The 25,334-nt window shown below is 42.9% G+C and overlaps 2 protein-coding genes across 15 annotated transcripts in view; one reads left to right on the forward strand and one right to left on the reverse strand.

Moving 5' to 3' along the window:
* The window catches only part of MED12L (mediator complex subunit 12L), a 326,027-nt gene that overhangs the window by 194,700 nt on the left and 105,993 nt on the right, over positions 1–25,334 (forward strand). The window lies entirely within an intron of this gene.
* The window catches only part of GPR87 (G protein-coupled receptor 87), a 37,683-nt gene that overhangs the window by 3,019 nt on the left and 9,330 nt on the right, over positions 1–25,334 (reverse strand). The window contains exons 2-7 of one of the 14 annotated variants that reach the window (XM_032629353.1): positions 24,095–24,275; positions 23,286–23,354; positions 20,367–20,460; positions 20,136–20,266; positions 11,710–11,857; positions 3,178–3,309 (exon numbers count right to left, since the gene is read on the reverse strand). In XM_032629353.1, the coding sequence (XP_032485244.1) occupies positions 3,178–3,211 (34 nt within the window). In that variant the 5' untranslated portion in view covers positions 3,212–3,309; positions 11,710–11,857; positions 20,136–20,266; ... (1 more) ...; positions 23,286–23,354; positions 24,095–24,275. The other 13 variants (XM_032629354.1, XM_032629350.1, XM_032629349.1 and 10 more) reach the window with 13 other exon arrangements.

The raw sequence follows: 25,334 nt of genomic DNA on the forward strand, positions 1-25,334 counted from the left end.
AAAAAAAAAAAAAAACAACTTTCTTCAAACTACACTGAAGTCTGAATCTTCCTCCTCTGCCTCCTTGCTCCCCTCTCTCTTCCACAGAGGTCAGACCTGCACAGCTGTCAGCAGTCCCTCTGGGCAATTGCCCCCATAAATCTCTTGACCATCCAGTTACATTTTGTCTTTTTTTTTTTTTTTAAACTGGAGCTAACAATTTACAAATGAACTGTTTGGATGTAAGTTGACAAGGAAGGTCATTTCTGAATTTTCACATCTCACTAATAATGTTTACTATAGCTACAGTTATGTTTTGGAATGATTTTGTTTTAGAGCTAACATCATGAATTTAGCCCTCATTTCCCTACATGACAGGTGGCGAAGTATATAGTTTGTTTCCCTTCTTTGAGGAAGCGAACCTAGGAAGATAGCTTTGATGATTACAATCCAAAAACAGGTTCTTAAATTGTTGCCTGAAATTTAAGTGTAGGCTCTTCCCGAGTAACCTTGTCCCCTTGCTGATTCTTTCCCTTTTATTCTCTGCTACAAGTGTTTTTAAAAACTGGTATTCCTGGCTTAAACGTCCTTACGCAGGCTGGTAATTTATACCCGGACTAGCCTGTTATGATGAGACCCACAGTATTATTCAGCTTTACAAGTTTAAAATGCCTGATTCAGCTGCCATCTGTACTCCTGTTGCCAGTTTCAAATGTTGTCTTGGAACAGGATCGTTCAAGCCTGTCTTTAACTTAATGAAGTGTCTCAGTCTTGGCCTCTTCTGCTCCATCAGATCTACATCAGCATCCATGCCCTTAGAAGCTTCTTAAGATGTGCAGCTTTACCTGGGTTAAGGTACCTGCTTGACTTAATTTCCCCAATTAAACTATTAGCAGTTACTTTCATCTAACCCAGAATAGAACCCTAGGGGAAGTAGAGAGAGGACAAGTAACTTTTAAACAGGATAAGTGGTCTAGCTGAGGGACCCAGCCTGAAAAGGGGCAGCTACATCATCTCCTGAAACACTGGTTATACCTTGTAACAACTACTAACGAATGATTTTCAAAACCATTGTAAATGCAAGTAGAATGGTTCACGAACCATAGCATAATAGGCATGGAGTATTTCCACCCTTAGTGTCGGCTCCCTGGATCTGCTGTGCTTTTCCATTGTGGAACGGAAGGACCCATACTTCTCAGGGTTGGGTAGGGATTTTGTATCTGTTTATTATATACTTTAAAAGTTTTAATTGTATGAACAAGCACTCTTACTAAATGACGATTTACTGATCAGTTATGTTTATTATCAAACACAGTCTTAAATCAGCATGTCAGAAATAGTCCTTAAAGATACTCTGAGTCATAAATAATATCAGGTATGAGTAACCTTGTTCCACGGTGATTATTGAACCGTTCATGGCTTTGAGACAGTCTGCTGAGCATGTCACCTCACAGTTTTACTTCTTTAGTTTATGTACAGGATTAACGTTTTAGAATATAGGACTTCTTAATTCAATGGAATAGGCTTGGGCTTGTTTATTACTTCATTTACAAATTCTACATTTACGAGGCAGCTTAAACAAATTAGTGGTTAAAGCCTGTTACGGGTTATCCTATGCAATAAATATGGTAGTGGAGAGAAAAATGGTTCCTGCGAAGCAGGAATAACCATCTGTGGGTTGCTCTGGAAGGTTCAGAACTTAATATAGAGAGTTTTGTGTGACACAGATTTTTTTTTTTTTTTTTTTTTTTAGAATTAAGTCTGTGGTATATTCTTTCCTGCCAGCCTTTCTTCTCTTCTGTATCATTGCCCCAGTTTTTCGAAAGCCTGTGGCTATGCCCAGAAGCGTTTCTCTGCAAAGTTCCCACTCAGGAACAAAGACCGTTAAAACTGAGTGGCTTTCTTTCCCCAGGAGGTTTTATCATGTTGTTCTTTGCTGTCAGTAAAGAGCTTGGCCAGGTTAGGGAACATTTTTAATGACAAGTAGTTTGGTGATTCAATGAAGAAAAACTAGAAACTGTTTTTACAGGGTACAGGCTGTTTTCTCACAGCTCACACACTCCTTATCTCCCAAGATGTTATTCCCTGTTTGTTTAGTGCAGAGCTTGATTACAGGGTGATAATTGAGGGTAAAAATCCCTTTCTTATTCTCCCCTCTGCGCCCCCTCTTCCAACTCCTTTTAAACTGAATTGGCAGAGGCAATGACATACGAACACTGGTTCCACAGTAAATCATCATTTTGTGCCAGTGGGTTTGTGAGAGTGGTTTTATGGGATGTGTGTTGCGGCTGTGGCTGCCTGTGTTTGTGTGTAAGGGGGATCGTGTGTACACCTGTGTGTGCTGGAGAAACGCGTGGGCTTTGTAGCCAGATACTGCATTAGCCACATGTGGCTCCTGTATTCGCCAGGGCAGATAGAGGGCATTGCAGACAGTCCTCTTTGACAATGCTGGTTCAGTCACTTCATGACTTTGTAAGATGGATTAAATAGCGGCCATTTTGCTGGATCTTCTGAGAGTTAAATGCTCTGCATACGTTTCAAGCACAGTGTCTAGTACTCAGTAGATGTTCACTCTCTGACTTTTGTGTCATTAATAGCAGTCACATTCTGAACGATACGTGTTGAAGAATCTTGGTCCTTTTGCTTTTGGTGAAGCTGCATTGTTGCTCGTTGGGGCACGTCACACTTAGGCACAAAGTGTGAAAGTATCAACGATATATCACTGCTCTACCTGCCAGGTGGGAATGAAATACCAAAGTCACGCAAATTGCAGGGTGTCACTCCCCTGGCTCAGCTGCCCTTGCATGACCATTTTCTAGCTACCCAGTAGTGTAGGTAGATGTTGTCTTGACCTCTTGGGGAATCTCAGTGAACCTTGATCTAGACTGTTACATCTGAAAAGTAATATGTACTTTAGTTTGGGTATGAAAAACTTCCCCAATTATTAGTTTAATCTTTCTTGTTCTTTTAGAGATGGTCTCTAGATGAAACAAAGCTTAAAAACAAAGTGACGGCAAGTTAAATTTCTCTCAGTGATGCCACCCTGCATGTTTGCTGTTTTACATTTAATGAAAGGCAAGGATAAATGCTGGTTTATTTTGTTGGTTGGTGACCGCTGAAACCCCTAAATGGCCACGTAGTGTAAATAACAGTTATTGATCAAGTAAGATTTTCTTTGCATTTTTCCCTACCGCTTACCTGGTAATTTTGCAAATGTCACGTTGAGCCCCATTCTTTAGTTCTGAGGGACTGTAAGCAAAAATACGTGTCAGGAAACACTCGGGGACGATTGACGCAAGGGCTCAGCATAGGTTATTCCTGGTTTGATTTCTGGGGGCCGGGGTGGGGGGGAGAGAAACAGTTAGGCAGGAATTTGAACACACAGTATTTCGATCTTTACTTTTAAAAAAAGAAAAAAAAAAAAAAAGGTATCCCCACGATTCAGAAAAGGCTTATTCTTTGGATAGGAACGACTGTGCCACATAAGAATTGTCTGTTTTTCTGTGCTCTTTCAGTGTGCCAGGAAGCATGGGCCGTTTCTGTGTACACTCTCTCCATCTGAATGCCACTGTGTGGCCCTGGGAAAGTTACTTAACATCTCTGTGACTGAGTGTCCTCATCTCTGAAATGAGAATAATAGCAACCATACAACAGGATTGTGATAAGGATTATGTGACATAGTCCATAAGGCGCCTGTCAGAACCTAGGTCAAAGAATGTGCTCAGGACACATTAGCCTATGCCTTGCCACCCTGCTTCTGCCTCACTGTACACGCCCCAGCCCCTAACCTCAGCACATGTACTTACATACGTGTATGATGAGACGTTTTAACAATCTCCAATTGTATATAAATTAAGAGATCTAGCACTGATATATGTAAAGAGTGTTTTATAAGCTCAAATATATTCAGCATCCAATCATTCCTGTAATCTCTAGGGTTCTAGTTTTGGCTTTACACTAACCAGCTGTGTGACCTTCATCGTCACCCGACCTTTTTGGGATTTCGGACCGAAGGCCCTAAAAAAAATCCCTATCAGGACTCAGATTTATGTGGGCTTCTACGTTTTCCTCAAACATAGGTTCCCATTAAGAATTTATTACCATTTGAACGTTTGTCTCGTAAGTCCCTGTATTTCTCTGTGCTAACTGGATTCCATCCAACCTCAGAGTTTGGCTAGGAGTGAATCATTATATTAGCTTTGAGTGACTGGTGTGTGATTTTTGGCTAAGTACCCTAACGTTTCTGAGCTTCAGATTCCTCACAACCTTTTTCTCAGGATTACCTGAGACCATATGTGCACGTGACGTTGCTTTGAATGCTCTAGGACAGTCCCCCCCAGTTCTCCTTGAGCAGCCTTCTCTGTGTCTAGTCCCTGTTTTCTGACTTCCCTCAGGTGTCGATCCAAGAGAGAAGAAATCCTGGGAACTGTTTTCATAAGTGTGCTGCTGGAGCCAGATGTGTTTCGGGAACAGTTCTCTGTAGGGAAGTCACACTGTTTCTCATGAAATGAAACCATGTGAGGCCTTCGTGTCCCCTCACTGATATTGCTTGTATACCACACAGCTGCAGAGAGCCCCCAAGTAAGCTCGTCCCCTCCAAGGCAATCTTCTGGTTGCATCTGCGGAGTCAGCAGGGAGAGAGCACTTAGGAGGCAAAAGTATATTTAAGAATTGGGCCGCAAGTGGAGAGGCACATGTTTCTTTCTCTGTTACTTTGTCCTTCCCTTCTGCTCCCTAGTAACACGTGTAGTTCAGGGGCTGGATTTGGTAGTAGATGGAAAAAGTGGTGTCCGGGCTTCCCTGGTGACGCGGTGGTTGAGAGTCCGCCTGCCGGTGCAGGCGACGCGGGTTCGTGCCCCGGTCCGGGAAGATCCCACATGCCGTGGAGCGGCTGAGCCCGTGAGCCATGGCCGCTGAGCCTGCGCGTCCGGAGCCTGTGCTCCGCAACGGGAGAGGCCACAAAGTGAGAGGCCCGCATACGGCAAAAAAAAAAAAAAAAAAAAAAAAAAAAAAGTGGTGTCCGAATTTTCAGTGATTTCCTCCCCTCCACCAATCATCTCTTTTGAGAGTTTAGAAGCCCTGTCCGTGCCTCTCACCTTGAATCGCTAGGGTAGGTGGTATATAGTGGGTGGTCAAAAGGTATCCATTGGTTAATGGATCATAGACAATGATTAGGGCTCTTAGACTCCCGCCTTTTTGAGTGTCGGTGTTGCCGTGTTTTTAAAGTAAGGCAAGGAGGTAAAACCCTACTTTTTTCTTTCCCCACTCATAAAAGTTTACTGGGATTGAGGCAGTTTTCTAAACTTCATAATAATGACCTTTGGATTTCAGCAAACCTTATTTTCTTGAATCCAAGTTCTCATGGAAACATTTCAAGGAGTTTACATGAAAGACGTCTCTAATTTTCTGTTCCTCTGTGGGCAAGTTATGTGGTTTTCCATCTTTTTGGCTTCACTTATACCTTACTTGATAACAGGAAATCCAGTATGGCTTATCCACACTGGAGGAAAAGCGGTGTCTAGAAGTGGGTGAGCCACAGCAGCGGTAAGAGATAGCAGACAGCCATTAAGGAGGACACGGAAAAGAGTCTGGGAGAAAATATTTGCATATCATGTTTCTGATGAAGGATTAAATTCAGAACATACAGAGAACTTCTACAACTTCCTAATAAGAAGAAAACAGCCCAACTAAAAAGTGGTCTAAAGATTTGTATAGACATTTTACCAGAAGCACATGAAAATATGCTCAATATCATTAGTCATTGGGGGAACTCAAATAAAAAACACAGTGAGATACTATTTCACGTCAACCAGAATGGCTATAAATAAAAAAGACAATTAGAAATGTCACCGAGGATATGGAGAGGTAGGAACCCTTGTACACCGCTGGTGGGAATTTAAAATCATATGGCCACTTTGAAAACAGTTTGGTAGTTTCTTAAAAAGTTTCACCTAAATTTATCTTCTGACCCAACAATTCCACTTATAGGTATCTACTCAAGAGAAATGGAAACATAGACCTATGCAAAGACTTATATGCCAGTAGCATATAAGTTTTTAGTAGCATTATTCGTAATAGCTAAGAGTTGAATCAACCCAGATGTCGACTGATGAATGGATAAACCAAAGGTAGTAAAGTCACATAATGGAATACTACTCAGCAAGAAAAAGGAGTGAAATACACCTATAATATGGATGAATTCAAAAACGTTTTGCTAGGGAAAGAAGCCAGATACAAAATACCACTGAGATGAAATGTCTAGAAGAGGCCAATCTATAGGGGTGGAAAGTAGATTAGGGCTAGGGGTGGGAGTGGAGACTCACTGTAAGGGTATGAGGGGTTTTATTAGGGTGATAAAAACTGGATTATGATGGTGGTTGCACAGCTCTATAAATTAATTAAAAATCATTGAATTGTACATTTAAAATGGATGAAAATTATGGTATGTAAATTATATTTGGATGAAGTTAAAAAGGGACAAATAGTATACAGAAGAGGAAAGCAATAGATACAAGCTAGCAGCTCACTGTGCAATAATGGATGAGTTTTCAAGGCCAGGGAAAAGCACCTAATAAGCACGTTCCCTGTCACCTCTTGAAGAAGATAGTGAAATGCAAAATACGTTCAGCCAGAGTTTCCACCCCTTGACGTAGGTGAGGGGCACTGCTTAGCGATCTGGATGATTCATTTATGAGTTTCTTCTTTTACCATTTTTTTTTTTTTTTTTTGCGGTACGCGGGCCTCTCACCGTTGTGGCCTCTCTTGTTGCAGAGCACAGGCTCCGGACGCGCAGGCTCAGCGGCCACGGCTCACGGGCCCGGCCGCTCCGCGGCATGTGGGATCTTCCCGGACCGGGGCACGAACCCGTGTCCCCTGCATCGGCAGGCGGACTCTCAACCACTGCGCCACCAGGGAAGCCCCATGAGTTTCTTCTTTTAGAATTCGGTTCAAAATCCAGAGACCCTGGCTATGGGTGATTATTTGTACTTTGGGGGCATCCATACTCCCATTTTCTTAATTCCTATGGAAACTATATGAGAGAGTTGGGTTTTAATTAGTTCAGACATGATATTTGGATTTTTCTGGAGTCAAGTTTGTCTTCCAGGTTTGGGAAATGAGATGTTTTATTCTCCTCAGCTGGCTTATGAAAGTATCCTCTTGCCTCCTTCGTCTCTTGTACTACCTTCTCTAGATGAAATGCCTCCCCTAATTTAGGCCGCGGCTCCTCATTTTTGCATCTTCTTTTTCTCACGAGCGTGCGCGTCTCCTCGGATGGTCGGCCATCACCCCTCTTCTACAATCTTCCCTTCCCCAGACTTCAGTCCACTGTGTACGTTGGAGTGTGTCGTCTGTCTGTGTTCCTCAAACTCAGCATTTCTAAACTTTAACTGTCTTTCCTTTCTTTGGCACACATCATTTTCCTTTCATCCCTGTGTATGAATATTTGGTTCATCTCTTAGTCGAGAGAGTTTAAGACCTCAGTACTGGACTGGATCTTTCTCTTTTCCTTGCCCCCATCTAGTCAGTCACTTATCTAGTCTTTCTGCTTCTTCTGTTACAATATCATTCCTTTGTTTCTGTCCTCACCTTGCTCCTCCCAGTCATCTTCCAGATCCAGGCCCTCCTAGTGTCACGTGTGGCCCTGTACTGACCTCCTCTCTGGTCTTCCTCCTTCTGCTTCTCTCCTCTTGAAGCTGGCTGTCCTGCTTCTTGTTGCTAGATTCTTCTTTCTAAATTACCCATGTCATCATGTTCTCTAACCCTGAGTATGATAAGACAGGGAACTTCTTGAATTACAGTTACTAATGAAATATAAGGAATTTTTTTTTTTTTTTTTACTGTTGGAGACCATGGAGTGTGGAAGCCAAAAGATGCTGGGTTATGATAATTAAAAGTTGGCACTCAACTTTGGGAGAAATCTTCTTGTCCCATAATTAATCCTCTGAATCAGATGACAATAATACCTACTCTATAGAATCATTATGAGGTTAAGTGAGAATATACGTTTATGAATTATGTGCTTTGTGAACGTAGTTTTTTGCCTGTGTTATCCCCACTAATCCTTGCCTACATGGAATTCAAGATCATTTTCATCTGATCGGGGATTCTCTCCGTTAACCTAACTGTTGCCTCTCAGGGGCGTGCCTTGTGTTCAGTCCCCGATTTTTCTTCATACCCATTCCTGCTCCTGCATGGCCTCCTTTCTCCCCCTTTCCCTACCTTGGGAATCTCTACCTCCCCTTCAGTGTCAAGGTCAGAATCTGACCTTTTCTATGAGGTCATTTTCTCAAAGTCTACTGATGGTCCACGCTCAGGGATTATAAAGAGGGTAAAGGGGAGGGTAAGTTTCTGCCCTCAAGGAATTTAGAATCTACTGGAGGATCCAGACGTACAACAGACCACAAAATACAGAGTGAGAGGTTGGGATGCTATAGAAATCCAGAGGTAGAGGTGTCCCCTGATGAGGGGAAGCAGGGATCAGGGAGGTTCCATGGCAGCTTCGATGCCTGGCTTGTGGCAGGTTTGCTGAAGGTCCGATGGGAAAGGAGCACGTGGAAATGCTGAGCACGGCCCCAGGTAACATGCAGTAGTCTGCTGGGGAGACGATGATGGCCTTGAGTGGTGGAGAGATGTGACAGATCTGAGGCACATTGAGCAGTGAGTGGCTGACTGATGTTGGTGCAAAGGGATGGGGAGTGTTGTGTCCTCCCAGGATTTGGCAGTGGGTGTCGGTCTCTTTCACTGATGTTAGGGCCCGTGAGAGGAGGGGCACATGAAAGAATGGGTGGAGTTCAGGTTTAGGTTTGTTGATTTCAGGATGCCCGCGTAGCATCCATGTGGAGATGTCTACTAAGCAATTGAAGATAGAGGTCTGGAGCCTGAGGAGGTGCTCCTGGCTGGTGAGGTACATTTAAGATCAACAGAAGATCTGTGATAGAAAAAGCGATGGGAATGGCTGAGGTTGCCCAGGATGAACCTGCCCAGTAGAGTGAGAATAGGAGAAGGCTGACTTCAAAGCTTTTAAGGAGCGATTCTCGGGAAAGTGAAGTGCCTGAAGGAGTGCTCAGAGAACTGGAAGGATTACCGGAAAAGATTACTGGCCTGTGAACCAAGATGGGAGTTTACGAAATGAGAAGTTGTAACTAGTTTTCTCCTGCAGGGAAGTCAGGAGACCTAGGACAGCGAAGCACCATTGGATGGGATTTAGTAACAGAGAGGTCACTGTTGGTCTTTGCTGGGGCTGCATATGTTGTGCTGCCTGTGTGCAGGGGCTGGGGACGGGGCGGGGGCGGGTGGGGAAGTAGGGGTGGAGCAGAGGGCTGATGACAGAGGGTTGGGTAATACTTGTGAGGTGAGGAAGTAAGGGAATGGTTTCAGACAACTCTTTCAAAAAAAAAAAAAAAAGAACAAAACACTATGCTTACCATGGGAGAAAGAGAGAGAGGGTGGGGGGTAGAGGTAGATATAGTGCTGATGGAAGATTCTGCTAAGCTTCTGATTTCATGTCTTACATTTAAAAATATTTTTCCTCACTTGGCTTAAAAAAACAAAACAAACCCTTGCTCCTACCCCTGGCCGATATGGTGGCGGTGTGGTGCCGACCCCAGCTCTGCTGCCTTTCAGCTCTCTGACCCTCAATCTCCTCATGTGTACAGTGGCTGTGATGATGTATCCGTTATGGGGTGAGGTTGAAGTGAGAATGTTTATGAAGCATCTGGCACAGCTGTGCAGGGTATGGGCTAAGTCTTACAAGCCCCTGTTGCATGTTGTAGGTACACAGTAGAATGCAGTTAGTGATTGATGGGTTGGACACAGGGTGAATGAAACTCATTTCTCACAACCTGAGAACTGTTGCGTGGTTTGTAGTTTCAGCCGCCCCGTGAGGAGTCATTTGATCGTTTTGCTCCAAGAGCTTCGTCCGGTTGCCTCTGAGCCTCATCTGCCTGCTCTTTCTTCGACAGCAGCACCGAAGCTCCCGGGCCCCCCCGTGCAGTTTACAGCAGAGCCGCTGTGCGTACTCTGCGCGTCCCAGCGCCTGCAGGGTGCTGGGATGAGCATTGCTTCAGCTGTAGTCATGCGCTTGGGCCCAGGATCTCACTGATGGGCAGGAGCCCTGTCATGCCACCTACTGCTCCCCTAGCTGAGAGCTGACGAAACCTCTCAAGAAGGTGATGTCTGTGGCAGTCCTGGGTTTCACAGCCATTGCTGAGGTTAGATAGCATCGAGGCTGAGAGGAGACCTTCTAGGTTTTCTCCAGCCAACCATTGATATGATCCTTTGACTGTTAACTGTGTTGCGATGTTGTTAGTTGTAAGCTGGCTTTTTTTTTTTTTTGGCGGTACGCGGGCCTCTCACCGTTGTGGCCTCTCCCATTGCGGAGCACAGGCTCCGGACGCGCAGGCTCAGCGGCCATGGCTCACGGGCCCAGCCGCTCTGCAGCACGCGGGATCCTCCCGGACCGGGGCACGAACCCGCGTCCCCCGCATCGGCAGGTGGACTCCCAACCACTGCGCCACCAGGGAAGCACTAGGCTGGCTTTTTAAATGAGTGAAATGAAATGGTAGAAAAGGATGAACATGTCCTCAGTGTCTCCTTTATCTTAGGCCTTGAACGTGGTGCTTGATTTCTCCTGCAACCCTCATAGCAGCCCGTGCCCTAGGTGTGTTTTATTCCCATTTTCTTCCCCAGCTGGGAAGATCTGAGGTGTAGACATGTTAATTAACTTGCCCTGACTCACACAGCCAGTAATGCGTAGGATCAGCATTCCCATCAGATCGGACTGAAACCGTATCTGCAGTTTTTCCCATGATCCTGCCCTGGAGTCCACATGCAGAGCAGTTCTGGGGTTGATATTGGAGGGCCGGAAACGGGAGGGCCAGGATAGGGCAGCGGTGGGATTTGTTTTCCCTGTCAAGCTCGTGAAGGAACTGCTGATCTTCTAAACTGGAGATGTAGTTTGGCTTGGCCTGAACCATGTGGAAAACAGCAGGAAATTTCACTTAAGAATGCAGATTTGGATCCAATCTTGGAAAAGAAGATCTGCCCACAGTGAGCGTGAACAGTCCAGCAGTGTTCGCTGACTCTTCCCTTTGGAGAATATGCTGTCTGGGTCACCAGCTCACGGCCTCCTCTGCTGACGTCCCTGGGCCTCCTCACTCGGGAGCATTGCTCGCCAGATCCTGTAGACGCTTGATTTCGCAACTCTTGGTGCGTTTATCGTTTACTCTTCTATGACGACATTTGACCTATATGGATCATCACATGTTCTACGTTGACTATAAACATGCCTTTCTTCCTCCCTCTCTACCAACTCCTGATTTTTCTCGCTTCGGTGACCAACACTTAGCATTCTTTAAAAAAATGACTTTCCTGGTACCGCTCAGCAACCCAGAAAGAATAGTGGCAGGAGATCTTGTTGTCTAGTGCACACCCGAGAATTAATTAATTGTCACAGTTGAACTTTTCTCTGTGCCCAGCCCTCTAATGAGGCCTTTAAGTGAAAATCCTAACTGGTCGTATTGTTAAACTGCTTTTATGGTTGGAAAAATGGAGATTCTGTGTCTCAAGGAAGGAAAGGTTTATTAACGGTGGAGCAGAGGCTTGACTGAACCCAGGTGCGCTGGATGCGCAAACCTCCGCTGTAGCCTGGAAGGGCAGTGGGAAGTCCGGGGCAGCATCAGCACCCGGGGCTCCGGACCTGCTGCGATGGGCACACAGCTTTGTTCTCACCGTTCCCGGGCTAGGTCTCCACACGGGCGGGCAGCTGCTGTGCCGGGCTGGGGAACTCCCTCCTCAGCAGGCAGAGCCGGCAGGCGTGCGCAGCAGGCCACGCGATCCTTAATTCTCCCCGGCTTCCCAGGGCCTCGTTATTGCCTTTCTGGTCAAGATTTGAAAGATAAATGCCAGTTAAATGCTTGCTCCCCAGAGCAAGCTCCGTAGGGCTTGCTGCTCATGATATTTTGGACTGATTATTTGGTGACGGTGGTTCTCAAATGACAGAGTGGTAGTATAATTCTCTTATTTGTCCTCCACTTTTCAACGTGTTCTTAAGAAGCTCACATCTGGAACTGCAAGAATTTCAGATCTGAGGGGTTTTCTTTGGCGGGAGGGTGGAGAGGGGTCACTTTCTTGTAGAAAAGCTATACTAAGCCAGTAGAGCATATGGGAAGACTGCTGTAGTCCCTAAAGTTCAGTGGAGAGATGTAATGTTCACAAGACCCACCTAATGCAAAGCTTCTGGTGAAAGGTGCAGCCTTTCTTGCATTTTGGAATCACCTGTAACGTAAGAGTCTTTCCCAATTTAAGCCTGAGAGAGAGAGAGAGAGAGAGAGAGAGAGAGAGAGAGAGAGAGAGAGAGAGAGAGAGAGAGAGAGAGAGAAAGAATATGAGAGAGAGGAGTGTGTGTGTGTGTGTCTTCCAATGCTGCTAAGATATAGCTCTGCTGAAGGCCTTGGGAAAGAAACAAGTTACCTCACCGGGTATATTGACTTCTTTCTGTGATAGAATTAAGTCACTGTATTCATAAGGCACTTCATTAATGCAGGCTTGGAGTCAGTGAGCCAAAGGTGTTGGAATGCAAAGCACACAGCCTTCATTCTGGTTTTTCAGGTACTACCCTGAAGTTCTCTTTGCCAAGTTATGCTTGACACCTGTAGCTTACAATTAAGCATGTTTTGGTTCACATTTGGATTTAACTTTTCTTTTTCCAGGTGACCTCTGATTACTTAGTTACTCACTCACTCACTGATTGATGTGGGGGGGGAGGGGGAGGGTGGTGTGAACTGGGTTGTAAACCCCTTGAAGGCAAGGTTTTTGTCTAATGCTTCCTTATAACCTTACCCCAGACCTGGTCATTGTGCAGGTGAAGAGCCTCAGCGCACTTCGACAACTTGCTCAACGTCACACAGACAGTGAGACGCAAAGCCAGAAGATGAGCTCCAGTTTTTGTGGCCCCAGAACAGGCTGCCTCTCTGCTGTGCTACTTGGCTTGATCAGTGGCACCCCAGAAGTAGCCTGGATGGTGTCCTGGACCTCAGTGCAATCGGCAGGTATTACGTTTTTGACTGAGTCTTTGGCTCTGACCCTGGGCAAAGCCTTTTAGCTCTCGGAGCTGGAGCTTGCCTGTCTGTGAAATGAGGAAAATAATAAATACCTGGCCTGGCTCCCAAAGGAGCTGTGAGAATCTGGAGAGGTACGATGTGCAAGTCCATTTTATATTGTAAGTGCTGCAGCAGTGTAATTCATGGCAAATATTTTTTCTGCTTAACGATGAAAATCTTATTACTCATATAGTCAAATTTTATCATTTCCTTAATTGAAATGTATATTTTTGTGTTCTGTTTAGGGAAAGTCTAATGTATACACGGTGAAATTCTGGACTATTAATACAGAGTTAGCTGGTCAGAGAGGCTACAGTCCCAATAGCCAGAGTAGTGGTTTTGAATGAATCTGTTCTAACCCAAATGCATTTCAAGTGGCTTCTGGTCCCTTAAAAAAAATTCTCAGAATCTAAGACCCCAGGTAAAGTCTTCAGTTGTTTGATTACCTTTTACCAACCTATTAAGAAAGGAGAGTACTTTTCGCAGGCTTATGGAGATATTGTTCTTTGTTTTCGAAGGGTCATTCCATGGCTTAAGCATTATACTTAAGGGTCGTAATTATTCTTCACGGTGATGATGGTAGTTGCCATGGTCACCATTCTAATGAGGTCATCACTATGGTTATCTGGGTTGTGGATGAGTGGGTAGGTGTCCTCAAGGCCACTCTCAATAGAATTGGGTGTCAAGTTAGCTACCCTAGTTTTTCGCATCACAGTTTAACGACACTGCAATGCTTTTTATTTAAATTAACCAAGTAAGACAGGTACTAAAGAGACAAGTCTTCCTTCCGTTTCAACCCCTGCCGTCAATGGTAAAGATTCTTTAGTGAGGTCTTGAATCCTAGTGGATATTGTACAGTTTTCATCGGCATCAAACCCTCACTCTGTCTCATTTTTTTCCTCTCATAAAAACAAGAAATAGGAATTTTTGGGATTAACAGATACACACTGCTATATATAAAATAGATAAACAACAAGGACCTACTGTGTAGCACAGGGAACTATATTCAATATCTTATAACAGCCTATAATGGAAAAGAATCTGAAAAAAAGTCTGTCTATAACCAAATCACTTTGCTGTACACCTGAAACATTGTAAATCAACAGTACTTCAATTTATAAATAAATAAATCCCCCCACCCCCCCCCACCCCAATGTAGTAAAAAGATCTGGCATCACACATAATTTGTATAATGTGTGTGTGTGTGTGTGTGTGTGTGTGTGTGTGAATACATACACACCCACATACATACATATATAACATTTTCTTTAAATTAGTTCCTGCTGTCAACTTCACTGGCATTAATTATCTTTTTTTCTTTATGAACGAAGTGAAACAGTACAACCCAGGAAGGGCAGAGAGAATAGGAATTGGCAGGTGATCTCACGTAAGGCATGGCCAAAGACCAGGAGAAAAGCTGATCCAACACTGGTCCTCTGATGTTTCTAAACAGCCCACTGTGAAGTGAGGGGACTAAAGTGACGGACTGCAAATTCAAATAGAGCCCCAAATCTAATGTCAGTGAGAAAAGTGAGCCAGGTGTAAGAAGAAACAATCGCAGCACCATCAGGCCAATAAAATACAGCTAACAGCTTCGGTGTTAGGAAAAATGATCAGGAAGGCTGGGGGCTGCGGTGAACTGGGGAGTGTTGCCCCACTCCCGGGCTCTGGGCTGTTGCCATGCAGGTGTGTGGGTCACCTGCCATGGGACTATAAAAAACGGATTTTTATATAAAATTGCATGAATTTAAAAAATTTAAATTAAAAAAATTCTGGCTTAATTTCATTAAAACAGACCAAATAAAGCTGGTTTGTGGGTTACAGTTGGTGACATCTAGCTTCACGGTGGGGCCGCCCCAGGTCTCTCCGTGGGGTTTCTACCAGTACCCTGGGGGACCTAGAGCCTTGTTACCCAGTGCCAGCTCCAAACCTGCCCCTCATTTTTAGTAATTTCCCCCTCACTTAATATTTTCCTTTTCACCTGAAATTGATGAGCTTGTAAGACAAGAGAGTTCATTATAGGATTTTAGAACTTAATGGCATTGTATTTACTTTGGGATGAATACTTTCTCAAAAGCTCTAAGGTTTCTTCTTCCTTGATGCTGATGCATTAGGTTGAACGGAAATGGAAATGTTTTTATAGATGGCATTTTCATATGGTCTAACTTAACATGTCTAGCACTTGGGAAATTTTGGTAATTGGAATCAGGTATACTGGGGAGAAGGGGGCAGAGCGATTCTGCTCGATGAATTGTGAAGAAACAGCAATGTGGTAAAAGTATGTTCTACCATCTGCCTCCGTAGGATGGCTTCGACTGAGCTTTGAGCTGCTGTCTACATGCGGTTGCCCCTTTTCATTGTTGTACTGGTGACTGTGGGCACTGTGTGGATACTTCTTTTTCATACCACAAAATATACATAGACATTTTGTTTCGTCTTTGCAACAGGAAATTAGAATGTTTCGGGCTAAAGGGAAAAGAGAATATTGATGTTGAAGAGATGAAACCGTACTATTTTTTGAACAGTGATCATAATTACATTGATCACTGATACACTGATGTAGCAGTTACCTTTTTGACGGCATCCACTGTTCTTCATTTAGTCATATTGCTATGTATCATACGGGTTGTACCTAGACAATTTTGACACAGTGCGAGACTTTGTTTAAAGTTTTCATTTTCCAGGACTTTTAACATGCTTGGTTGAAACAACCAAAAAATAATGTAGCTGTTATTATTTGAGGCTTGCATGTCACTGTGAGCCATGAGTAGCCGCAGGGTACCCAGTCACGATATGAAGGACCGGCCTCTTTATAAATACAACCAGTAAACAATTTCGCAGCTTTTCCAACTTGTCCTTTAGTCAGTTTATCTAATTTGCAATGAGCTTTGAGAAGCTCATTGATGATTTGTTTTCAGTTTCATGTCTAACCTTTGAGTTTGGCAGTTATGAGGAGGAACAGGTTTGGACAGGCAGGTCTTCCACCTCAGAAGGAGTGTGGCAGGCCCTAAAATGCCTGCAATCTTGAGGTAACTCATGTCCATGAATTATTTTCTTGGGTCTCTTCTGTCAGCTCTCAGCCGGAGAGCCACACAGCTCAGTGCTGACAGCCCAAGTGTTTTTCTGTTATGATTTTTCTTTCTTCAACTAGATCATAAGCTCCTTTAGTGCAGGGACCTTAGAATATTTTGTTCCTGCAGCCCCCTATTATACCGGCTTCCACTTTGGAAGCAGCCAGAATCTTGATATTTTTAGCAAAGGGTTCTCTTTAGACTCAGGGACTTGAAAAGTGGAGTTTCAGAAGACAGTTTGAGAGCCAGTAATATCTCTAACCTGAGAGCATGTCCAGACTACAGGCAAACCCTCCTCTGGTAGCTGAAAAGTCTGTGTTTCTGTCTTGCTAGTCACAACAACAACAAAGTTAATAAGCGTATGGGTTCAGCAAATGCTGACTAATATTATTTTGTGCCTAGAACTGTTCTAAATTATTAAGATAAATATATATATATATACACACACATATATATATATATATTTTTGTGTGTGTGTGTGTATGTGGGGTACGCGGGCCTCTCACTGTTGTGGACTCTCCCGTTGCGGAGCACAGGCTCCGGACATGCAGGCCCAGCGGCCATGGCTCACGGGCCCAGCCGCTCTGCGGCATGTGGGATCTTCCCGGACCGGGGCACGAACCCGTGTCCCCCGCATCGGCAGGCGGACTCTCAACCACTGCGCCACCAGGGAAGCCCTAAGATAAATTTTAATTGATCAAAAAGACATTGGAATCAAATTGCAGATCTGCCACTTACTTAGGCAGGTCATCTAACCCCACTCTGCTTCAGTTTCCTCTTCTGTAAAACACTCATATAGGATTGATTTGAGCATTGAATGAGGTATTACCACAGTATTATGTCATTCAAGCCTTATAGATCTTTTATTGGAGCTTGGCATCTTGGAAAAACTCACTATATAGATGCTTCCTGAGTGGTAGTAAGAATAGTACGCCCATTTTTCAAATGAAGAAACTGAGGCTTGCAGAGGCTCCTTTCAGCAGACATGTGCCGCTGGAGCTCACCCAGGCTAGCACACCTGGTGAGGGCACAACCTGGATTTGAACAGAGGTCGGTCCAAGTGCTGGGCTCTTAACTACTCTTTTGCTCCTATTTCTGCGCAACCCGGTTGGGGGAGGTTCATGTGTTCATTATAATCTGATGTCTCTCCTTTGGGCAGACTAGGTAATCAAGTAGCTCCAACTTGATCGTAGGGCATGATGTGCCCAAGACAGCCACTTATCTACTTCAGTCAAGTAGTACAGTAAATAAATCACAAATCGGTACAATTTTACCCGTTAAGTTACTGACCAAAAAAAAAAGAGGTCCCAAATAGCAAATACTGAGTTTGCTTAGAATGCTAAAAAGTAGTGACTGAGAGCATGGTTGACTGCAGGCAGACACGGTTCAAGGTCAGAGCTCTGCTGCTTACTTGCATACCACTTAAGCCTCAGTTTGCTCACCTGTAACACGGAGGTAACAGCAGTATATGTCTTCAGGTTGTGTGAGGTTTTCTAAGAAAATAATCTATGTTAAAATGTGAAGTAGTCTTGGACATATATTAAGGTATCAGTGCACGTTAGTGATTGTTGTTTCAATAATAAGGTTTAGAAGGACAGTTTGTGTCATACGAGTTCTATCTAATACATTAGAAAAAGTCATTTAAGGAGTTACCTTCTTCCAAAATGTTGGAAATTATTATTAGAAATTGCCTTATAAGAGAAATTATAGAATCACTGATACGTACGACTTAATGTGATGGCTTATACCAAGTGAAACTTTATCAGTGCTCTCCTTCAAAGGCATTTTTAGTGTGAGTTTTTTCACATTTGGATAATAAGAACGTCAATGAAAGTTAAGATGTGCTAATTACGCACAAGAGGAAGAATAAACGTTCTGTTCTGCCCGTGTATGAGGAGGTTAGAAAGTTTGGAAATTGTTGCCAGGTTGGATAGGGGCTTGGCTTTAATCAATGGCCCGAAGCAGAAGGTTTGCCTCTCGTTTCTTGTTCACCGTGATGTTTTCCACGTGGTTCATCTCATCTACTTTTAAACCACAGGGTCTGGGTTGCCTCTGCTCTCTCCTGTCTACTTCAGATAGTCAACAGCTCTAGGAACTGCAGTTGGCCCTTCCACTTGTACTAATGCAGAACTTCCCACCCGAGGAAGCAGGAGCAGACTGTCTTCGTCTCTGCCTTGCAGAGGAAGAATCTGGGGCCTCTAAAGAGGTTGCGATTTGATTAACATCACATAGCTGGCTGGGACAGAAAAGGGGAGGACCAGTCTTCTTCCTCATCGCTGACTCTACAGTGTCCTCTCCGGCATCTGCATGTGGTTCAAGCCTTGGGTTCTTGTTAGCCAACCCTAGTGTCTCAGCACATCACCTGGATCATGGGAATCTAGCCATACAAGGGGCCTCGAGCAACCATCCGATCTAATCCCCTCATTTTACTGTGAGAGGCATCAGTGAGCTCCTGAGGAAGTTAAGAGGCTCAAGTCGGACGTAACTTTTGACATTGTCAACGCCCACACCCCGGCTGGCCTTTCTGCTCTAAACCAAAGTCCTGTCCCATCCTGTGCACACAGCAGCCCCCTGGAGACTGTGGGATGCTCCCAGGTGATTTCGCCTAAATTTCACCTCCCTTCTATCCTGCCTTCACCACCATTCCTTTTATTGGGCTCTGAGGGCGTTTCATGGGTTTTCCTAGTTTTTCCTCTGCTTATAGGAGTACAGAGAACAAATGGCCGTCCGTGTCTCTTCCGTCTTAAGTTTCTGTGGCATTTTTTCAGAGGACAGGGCTATGGGTGACATTTTTTGTTCTTAAAGGAAGTGAAACCCTGAGATATCAAGGAAGGAAGGAAAGTAGACAGACTCTGAAGGGGGGCACAGATACCACTAACCTAAATAAAAACATCCATTCTAATTTAGTTTTCCATCTCCCACTCATATCCCGGAGTGTAATAAGCCCTCCCAACATTCTGTCTCTAGCCAGGAAATTTTTGCCTGGGTCTCTTCATGGAATAGTTAGGATTTTCTGACTAATCACTTTTTCTTTTCTAGCCTCCTTCCTTAAGTATATGGTACTCAGCAATCTTAACTGCTCCCCCAGCCCCTTCTTCTTAACCCACATATACCTGGAACACTTTCTGAATAGGTGTTGGAAACAGTAGTCGTAGGATGGGATTTTGCTGAAGGACTAAAATAACACGTCCCCTTGATCCCTTAGCTTCAAGGAGGAAAAGAGTGTTAACCCTGAACTGGCAGAAATAACAATACCGTATAAATAAGATAATAGTATAAAATGAAAAGTGTCTGGCTCTGTTTGGCAATATGGAACCCAAGTTTTTGTTGTTCATTTTGCTAGTAAATCGGAGTCTCTAATCAGAATTATGAAAGAAAGTCCTTGTTAAAAAATGGTAATATACCTAACTTGAAAGCAGATTCACTTTGAGAATACGATAGAAAATTCCGTAGCAGATAAATCTTAACCTAGTAAATCGAAAAGTCACCCTACGTTAGGCTCACCTATCTTTCAAAATCCTTATTATAACTTAGAAGAGTTCAGATCTCCTTGCTGGCTTCTTGATTCCCTCAATGAAGTAAAAGCTTCCCCGCGACTTTGAATGTGAACCAGACCTAAGCTGTTCCTAAGCCGTTCGTCACTAGTTAGGCAGTTTTCTCAGCGACTTTCCTGACATGTTTTAACATGATCTCTTAAGGAATCAGAAAGAGGATTGCCCTGTTCTTTGTGTTACAACGAAACGATTGAGATTCTTTTATCAAAATGAGGCAGTTAGGAGAGAAAATCATCTTTTTCTCTTTTGATCTCTTTTTAAAAGAAAAGTGAATGAAACGAATTTCAGTTTGGGATCTTGGGAAACAACTATAAGGGACATTGGATTTTACTCAACTAATAAAGCAAATGTGATTTAAAAATCCACTTAGTAGAAGTGATTTCCAAAATACCGTTTCCACGTTTGAAGGCACAGTGCACGGTTTGCATTACCTGCCTCCCTGAGCTGGAAACCGTGAAGTTCCATGAAGTACGATGACTCTCGTTTCAGAAAGTGGTTCCTCCCAAAGAGAGCTTGTGGATCTCATCCACTTAGCATTCTAACCCCCACTTTTTCTTCAGACCTCAGGTTTAAGCAGAGGTATAATTATACTCTTAATCAGGGCTGCGTCCTACCAACCGTGGCTTTTAAGAAAATTAAAAAAAAAAGACAACTTCATTTACCTTTCATTGCGGTAGCTGGCTCTCCATTCACCTGATACGGGTGTCTTCAAGTCGAAACAGGCTTCTCAACTCTGATTAAGAATAAACCTTGAAACTAAGGTTGGCAGGGAAGTTGTTTTTTTGTTAAAGCGTAAAAAATAATCTTTTTTTTTTTTTTTTCCCCGCTGCCGGAGAAGGTAGGTGCTCCCCTACCCACCTTGAGATTGTTCTTTGGGGCACCCTTTCAAACTCTCCTGCTCAGAAACAACTGGAGCAACTTGCTCTCTTGCTAATAGAAATGACTCACACCTGAGAGTAGGTGAGATTTGTAGACTGGGGAAGAACATTTCCTGAACCTGCAGGAATCAGATGGTGATTCACCAGAAGGGAACACAGAGGGCTGGAACCCACAGGGCCAGAGGGCTGTTTAAGGAGGAGGAAGGCATCAAGCCTCACGTTGGGCCCTCTTAAATCAGACCCAGTGTTTAGGGTTTTTTGGGGGGTGGGAGGGGAACTCCCTATTACTAATCAGAAAATATGCATTTACAAACCTTCCTGCTAATTAAATTTTGTATAAAAAGGAACCAGAATATCTTTTATAAAAGACAGATCTTTCATGGTATTATTCAGTGTATTAAAGACAAATTAATATGTGTTTATACTGGTGATCGATAACTTGGGAAACCTGTTGTCTTATTCAAGAATCTGCTGAATTCCATATAACCTGCTTTCACCTACACAAAAATATTTTAAATAAAGTTATTTAGGGGGCGAGTTTACCTTATCTCTTGAATTCCACAAGACAACTTTTATTCTTTTAAAAAATCTTCCCACAATGATAAATTTATATAATCAAATCACTTTTTCCTATTTGTAATTAATTTTAGAACTTCCAAAAAATTTCCCAGAGACTCCAAGATTTTCTTGAATGCAACATTCAAACAAGTAAAAAGAAATGAAGAAAATATCACCAAATGAAATCAAAACTTGTTACTATCATGGTTGAAGAGAAAGAGAAATGAAAATAATTAAGGAGGAACATTTTTTGAAGCTAGTAAATAATAGGTATTACTTAGTGTTTACTTGTGCCTTAAGGAAATAATGTATATGTACTAGTTGGGTTTTTTTCCTGTGTTTATGCAGAAAATCAAACGTATTTAATTTAAATACCAGTAGTTGAATATCAAAAGTTTGTTTCTTCTGTTGCCTTTTCCTAAACAAACAAAAACAGACAACTAAAATTGAATGGCTTTCCATTCAATTTTAAGTATGTTGTGGATGAGTAGGTAGCCCTAGGGAAAGTCTCTGAACAAAAATTAGCCAATTTAATAGTGGCTCAGTCGTATAAGAAATTGCCACATTTACTAAACCATCCTTCGTTCAGGTTGGACTCCGCTTTGTGCCATTTGGTACTACTTCTCCAGGGATTTCGCTTTGAACATTTAAAGCTAGTTCCCTGCATCTTGAGCGGGGCGGGGGGTGGGGGGGGGGAAGTTATGCCATGCAGGCCTGAGTTTGAGAGACTTGTTTTTTGGGGGTTGCACTTCTTGCCGTTTGTCACTATGATCCATAAACAGTAAATGATGTACTGCTCAAACTGGGAACTCTGCCAGAATAACCAACGGCCGGTCTTAAAAGCATCAATTCAAGGGAGCACATCCCGTTTAGCCTCCTTAAAAGTATGTTGGGCAAAGACCTTCTCTGCAAGTTCTGAGGATTATCACCCCACAGTTCCAGTGGTGGGCGTGAATTCATGTGGAAGAGCTTGTGTGGACAAATATTTCACGAGCTCCTGTTGAGGGAATAAAGGCAGTTCTGTTATCTGCCTTAAATTTTAATACATTTGTTACCTGGGTTAACTTCATCCTATTACTGTCAACTAACTTAATACGGTTTTTCGGTTTGTTTGTTTTTTAATGTTAAAGAAAATACCTTTCCTCTGTTACATCGCTGCTGGTAATATTTTTCATGTACTATTCTGTTTTGAATTTGAAGGGAAATGTTTTGATAATTCAGGGTTATACACCTTGACTTTGTATGTGTTGGTTTTGTATTAAGATTTCCACAAGGAGGAGGGAAGGAGCTGGTGTCAGTGCAGTAGGTGGCCCTCCTTTTCTCCTCCTGAGGGTGGGCTGGGCTGGGCATGGACTAGCCTTTTCCTGGCCTTAGTCACAGTGGGATTGTGTATTTAAAAGCCTCTTCGGCTGGCCATGCAAAGTCTTGTAGTGAGAAAGTTAACATGAGGCACCCTTTATGCATTTGTCTTAAAGCACGTTATGCCGATCTCAAGTTGGGACTTGTTAAAGCTGGTCTTACATAACATTCAAAAAGGGAAGTAGTACAGGTTTAGTCAGAGAAGAGTGTAATGCTTTGATGAAAAGAGCAGCTAAGAACCAGTCCATAACTTTATTTGTTCAAATCACCAAAAGTTTAACCTCCATAATTTTTTTTCTGCCGATTTTTATAGCAAGTCTCACATTTCATAAAAGCCACAGGAGACTTTATAACAATAATTATCTTGCTGCTTCAATGGAAGATCCTATTAAATGCAAGGAAGCTATTTTAATAATATTGTTTAGCTATTACAAACCCCAAATTTATTTTGAATATAAGACGATGTCCTAGGATATGTGTTTGTGTTTCTCTACCACCACAATGTTTAAAAAAATTTTTTTTGTTTCATTTTTTATTACAGGTGTTTTTTTTCCTTCTATAATAATGTTACTTTTAAAGACGTTAAACCTACAGACAAGTTGAAATTATAGTTCAAGCAGATTTCATCTAAATTTTCCCATTGACATTTTTCACACCCTCCCCTTACCCTCCCCCTCAACACACATATTTGTGGGGAGACCTGTTTGAAGTTGCAGTCATTGTGACAGATGTCCCACCCCTAACTACTTCAGCATGTATTTCCTAAGAACAAGGATATTCTCCTACCTGGAAATTCCCTGGTGGTCCAGCGGTTAGGACTCTGTGTTTTCGCTGCCCAGGGCGTGGGTTCAGTACCTGGTAGGGGAAGTAAGATCCTGCAAGCCACACAGCACAGCCCCAAAAAAAACCAACAAAAAAAGGGATTTTCTCCTACCTACTCACAATATTCAGTCTGAATTTTGCTCTTTCTCAGTAACATTCTTTATAGTTTTTTAAGGCAGAACTAATCAGTGGTCACACATTGTGTTTTTCTAGTTTACTCTTTTATTCTTTAGAATAATCTTTCTGCTTTTTTTTTTTTTTAATCTCCTTGGCTTTTGAAAATTGGTTTGCTCTGTATTCGCTAGGTCCATCCTGTGGGTCACTTAGTAAGGAAATGCTTTCAGATGTTTCTGAGGCAGTTTGAATATATTAACCTGAAGTCTACCTTGGGGTTTGGAACTTAGAAATCAAATGGGGATATCTATACTCCTGTTTTGGACAGAGACCTGGTTCGTGGATCCAAACTCACTTTTTCTCTGGGATACTGGACAAACTCATTCAACTTTTCCCGGCTTCAGTTTTCTGTAAAACTAAGGTTCTGGTTTAATCACAGAATTTTAGATGAGAATTTCTATAACCTTTCAAAATATATTCTTAAAGAGACAGAAGCACTCAAGGAGAGAAGGTTTCTAATGTTTCATCCCTTTAACGGAATGAAAATAGGTAATGGTGTTGATACGTCTTCCTAAATCCCAGAATAAACTTTTTTAACCCTATTCCTACCTCCCCCCTTTTTAGTGTGAGGCACTGGCAAATGCATTGCTAAGGCTTACCTTGGTCTTCTAGTCATTTCTGCCTTGCATATGACCGCCTGCTCTCTCCTTCCTTTATTTGGCTTCGCTGCATTGGCCTGGACCTGGGCACAGTGTTGCTTCCTCCAACGCTGCTAGGCAGAGAATTGGCACTGCAGTCTAATTTTCTCTGTCTCTATAATCTCTGATGTATCCATTTTTTCTGAAAGGAAAATGCACACACGAAGGACCTCTTAGTCTTTCACAGTACATGAACTCATCATTACAAGACAAAGATGAGCAGGGATCTAATTGACACATAGCTCAAATGATCTGTCTGGGATGCCCATGTCTTTTGCATGTAGCCAGAACATACAACAAGGGCTGCAGTAAAATCCTCTCCAGATCTTCCTGTCCCATCTCTCTGTACACAAAAATCGCTCTAACTGTGGCTCACCATCCAGTTGCTGAGAATTTGTGCTGAGTATAATTATTACAAACCCTTTAATGTTTCCTCGCTGAGATTGGTATCTTTAGGTCCCTGTGCTTGAATTACTGTGTTTAATCTGTCATTTGAAATGATTTGTATCTATTAGGTCTGCTTTCAATAAAGCAGTTACCTTTTTCTGGTATGAGAACTTCATGTGTAATGGTCAGTTAAAGGGGAGGGATGGTTTGGCGATTGACTCTGGAGATGTGCCTGCATCTGACCTCCGCCCTCATACTGATACTCTCTTCTATACCCGGCCAGTTCCTCACTTTGGAAATCTTCTTGTGAGGGGCGGTGTCAACCTTGATAAGAGCTCAGTTAACTGGTGTCATATAGTTTCCAGTGTGGATTTCAGCCTCTCCACTTAGGTGCTTTCTTACTTTGGGCAAGTCATTATTATATCTGAGCTTCAATTTCTTCTTCTGAAAAATGGCTACCTTGTAAGATTGTAAAGTTTAAATGAGATAATATACTATAGGATAATTCCTACAGTGTTTGAAACTTGGTTGGTACTTAGTGAACAGTAGCTTTTTTTTTTTTTTTTGGTCAGAGGGCAGAGGGAGAGTAAGTAAATGAATACGAATGGGGGTGTTTTTATGAATATAAAGTTGGAACGATTAAAAAACATTCTGCAACTAGAAAGTCAAGGTTAAGTTCATAATATTTTGATTGCCCTAAGGTAACCCAGGTAACGTGGATGTCTGACACATGGGTGTTGGCACACCCTTTTTTTTTTTTTTTTTTTGCAGTTCGCGGGCCTCTCACTGTTGTGGCCTCTCCCGTTGCGGAGCA

The sequence above is a fragment of the Phocoena sinus genome, chromosome 4 (genome assembly GCF_008692025.1).
Source record: "Phocoena sinus isolate mPhoSin1 chromosome 4, mPhoSin1.pri, whole genome shotgun sequence".
NCBI lineage: Eukaryota > Metazoa > Chordata > Mammalia > Artiodactyla > Phocoenidae > Phocoena > Phocoena sinus.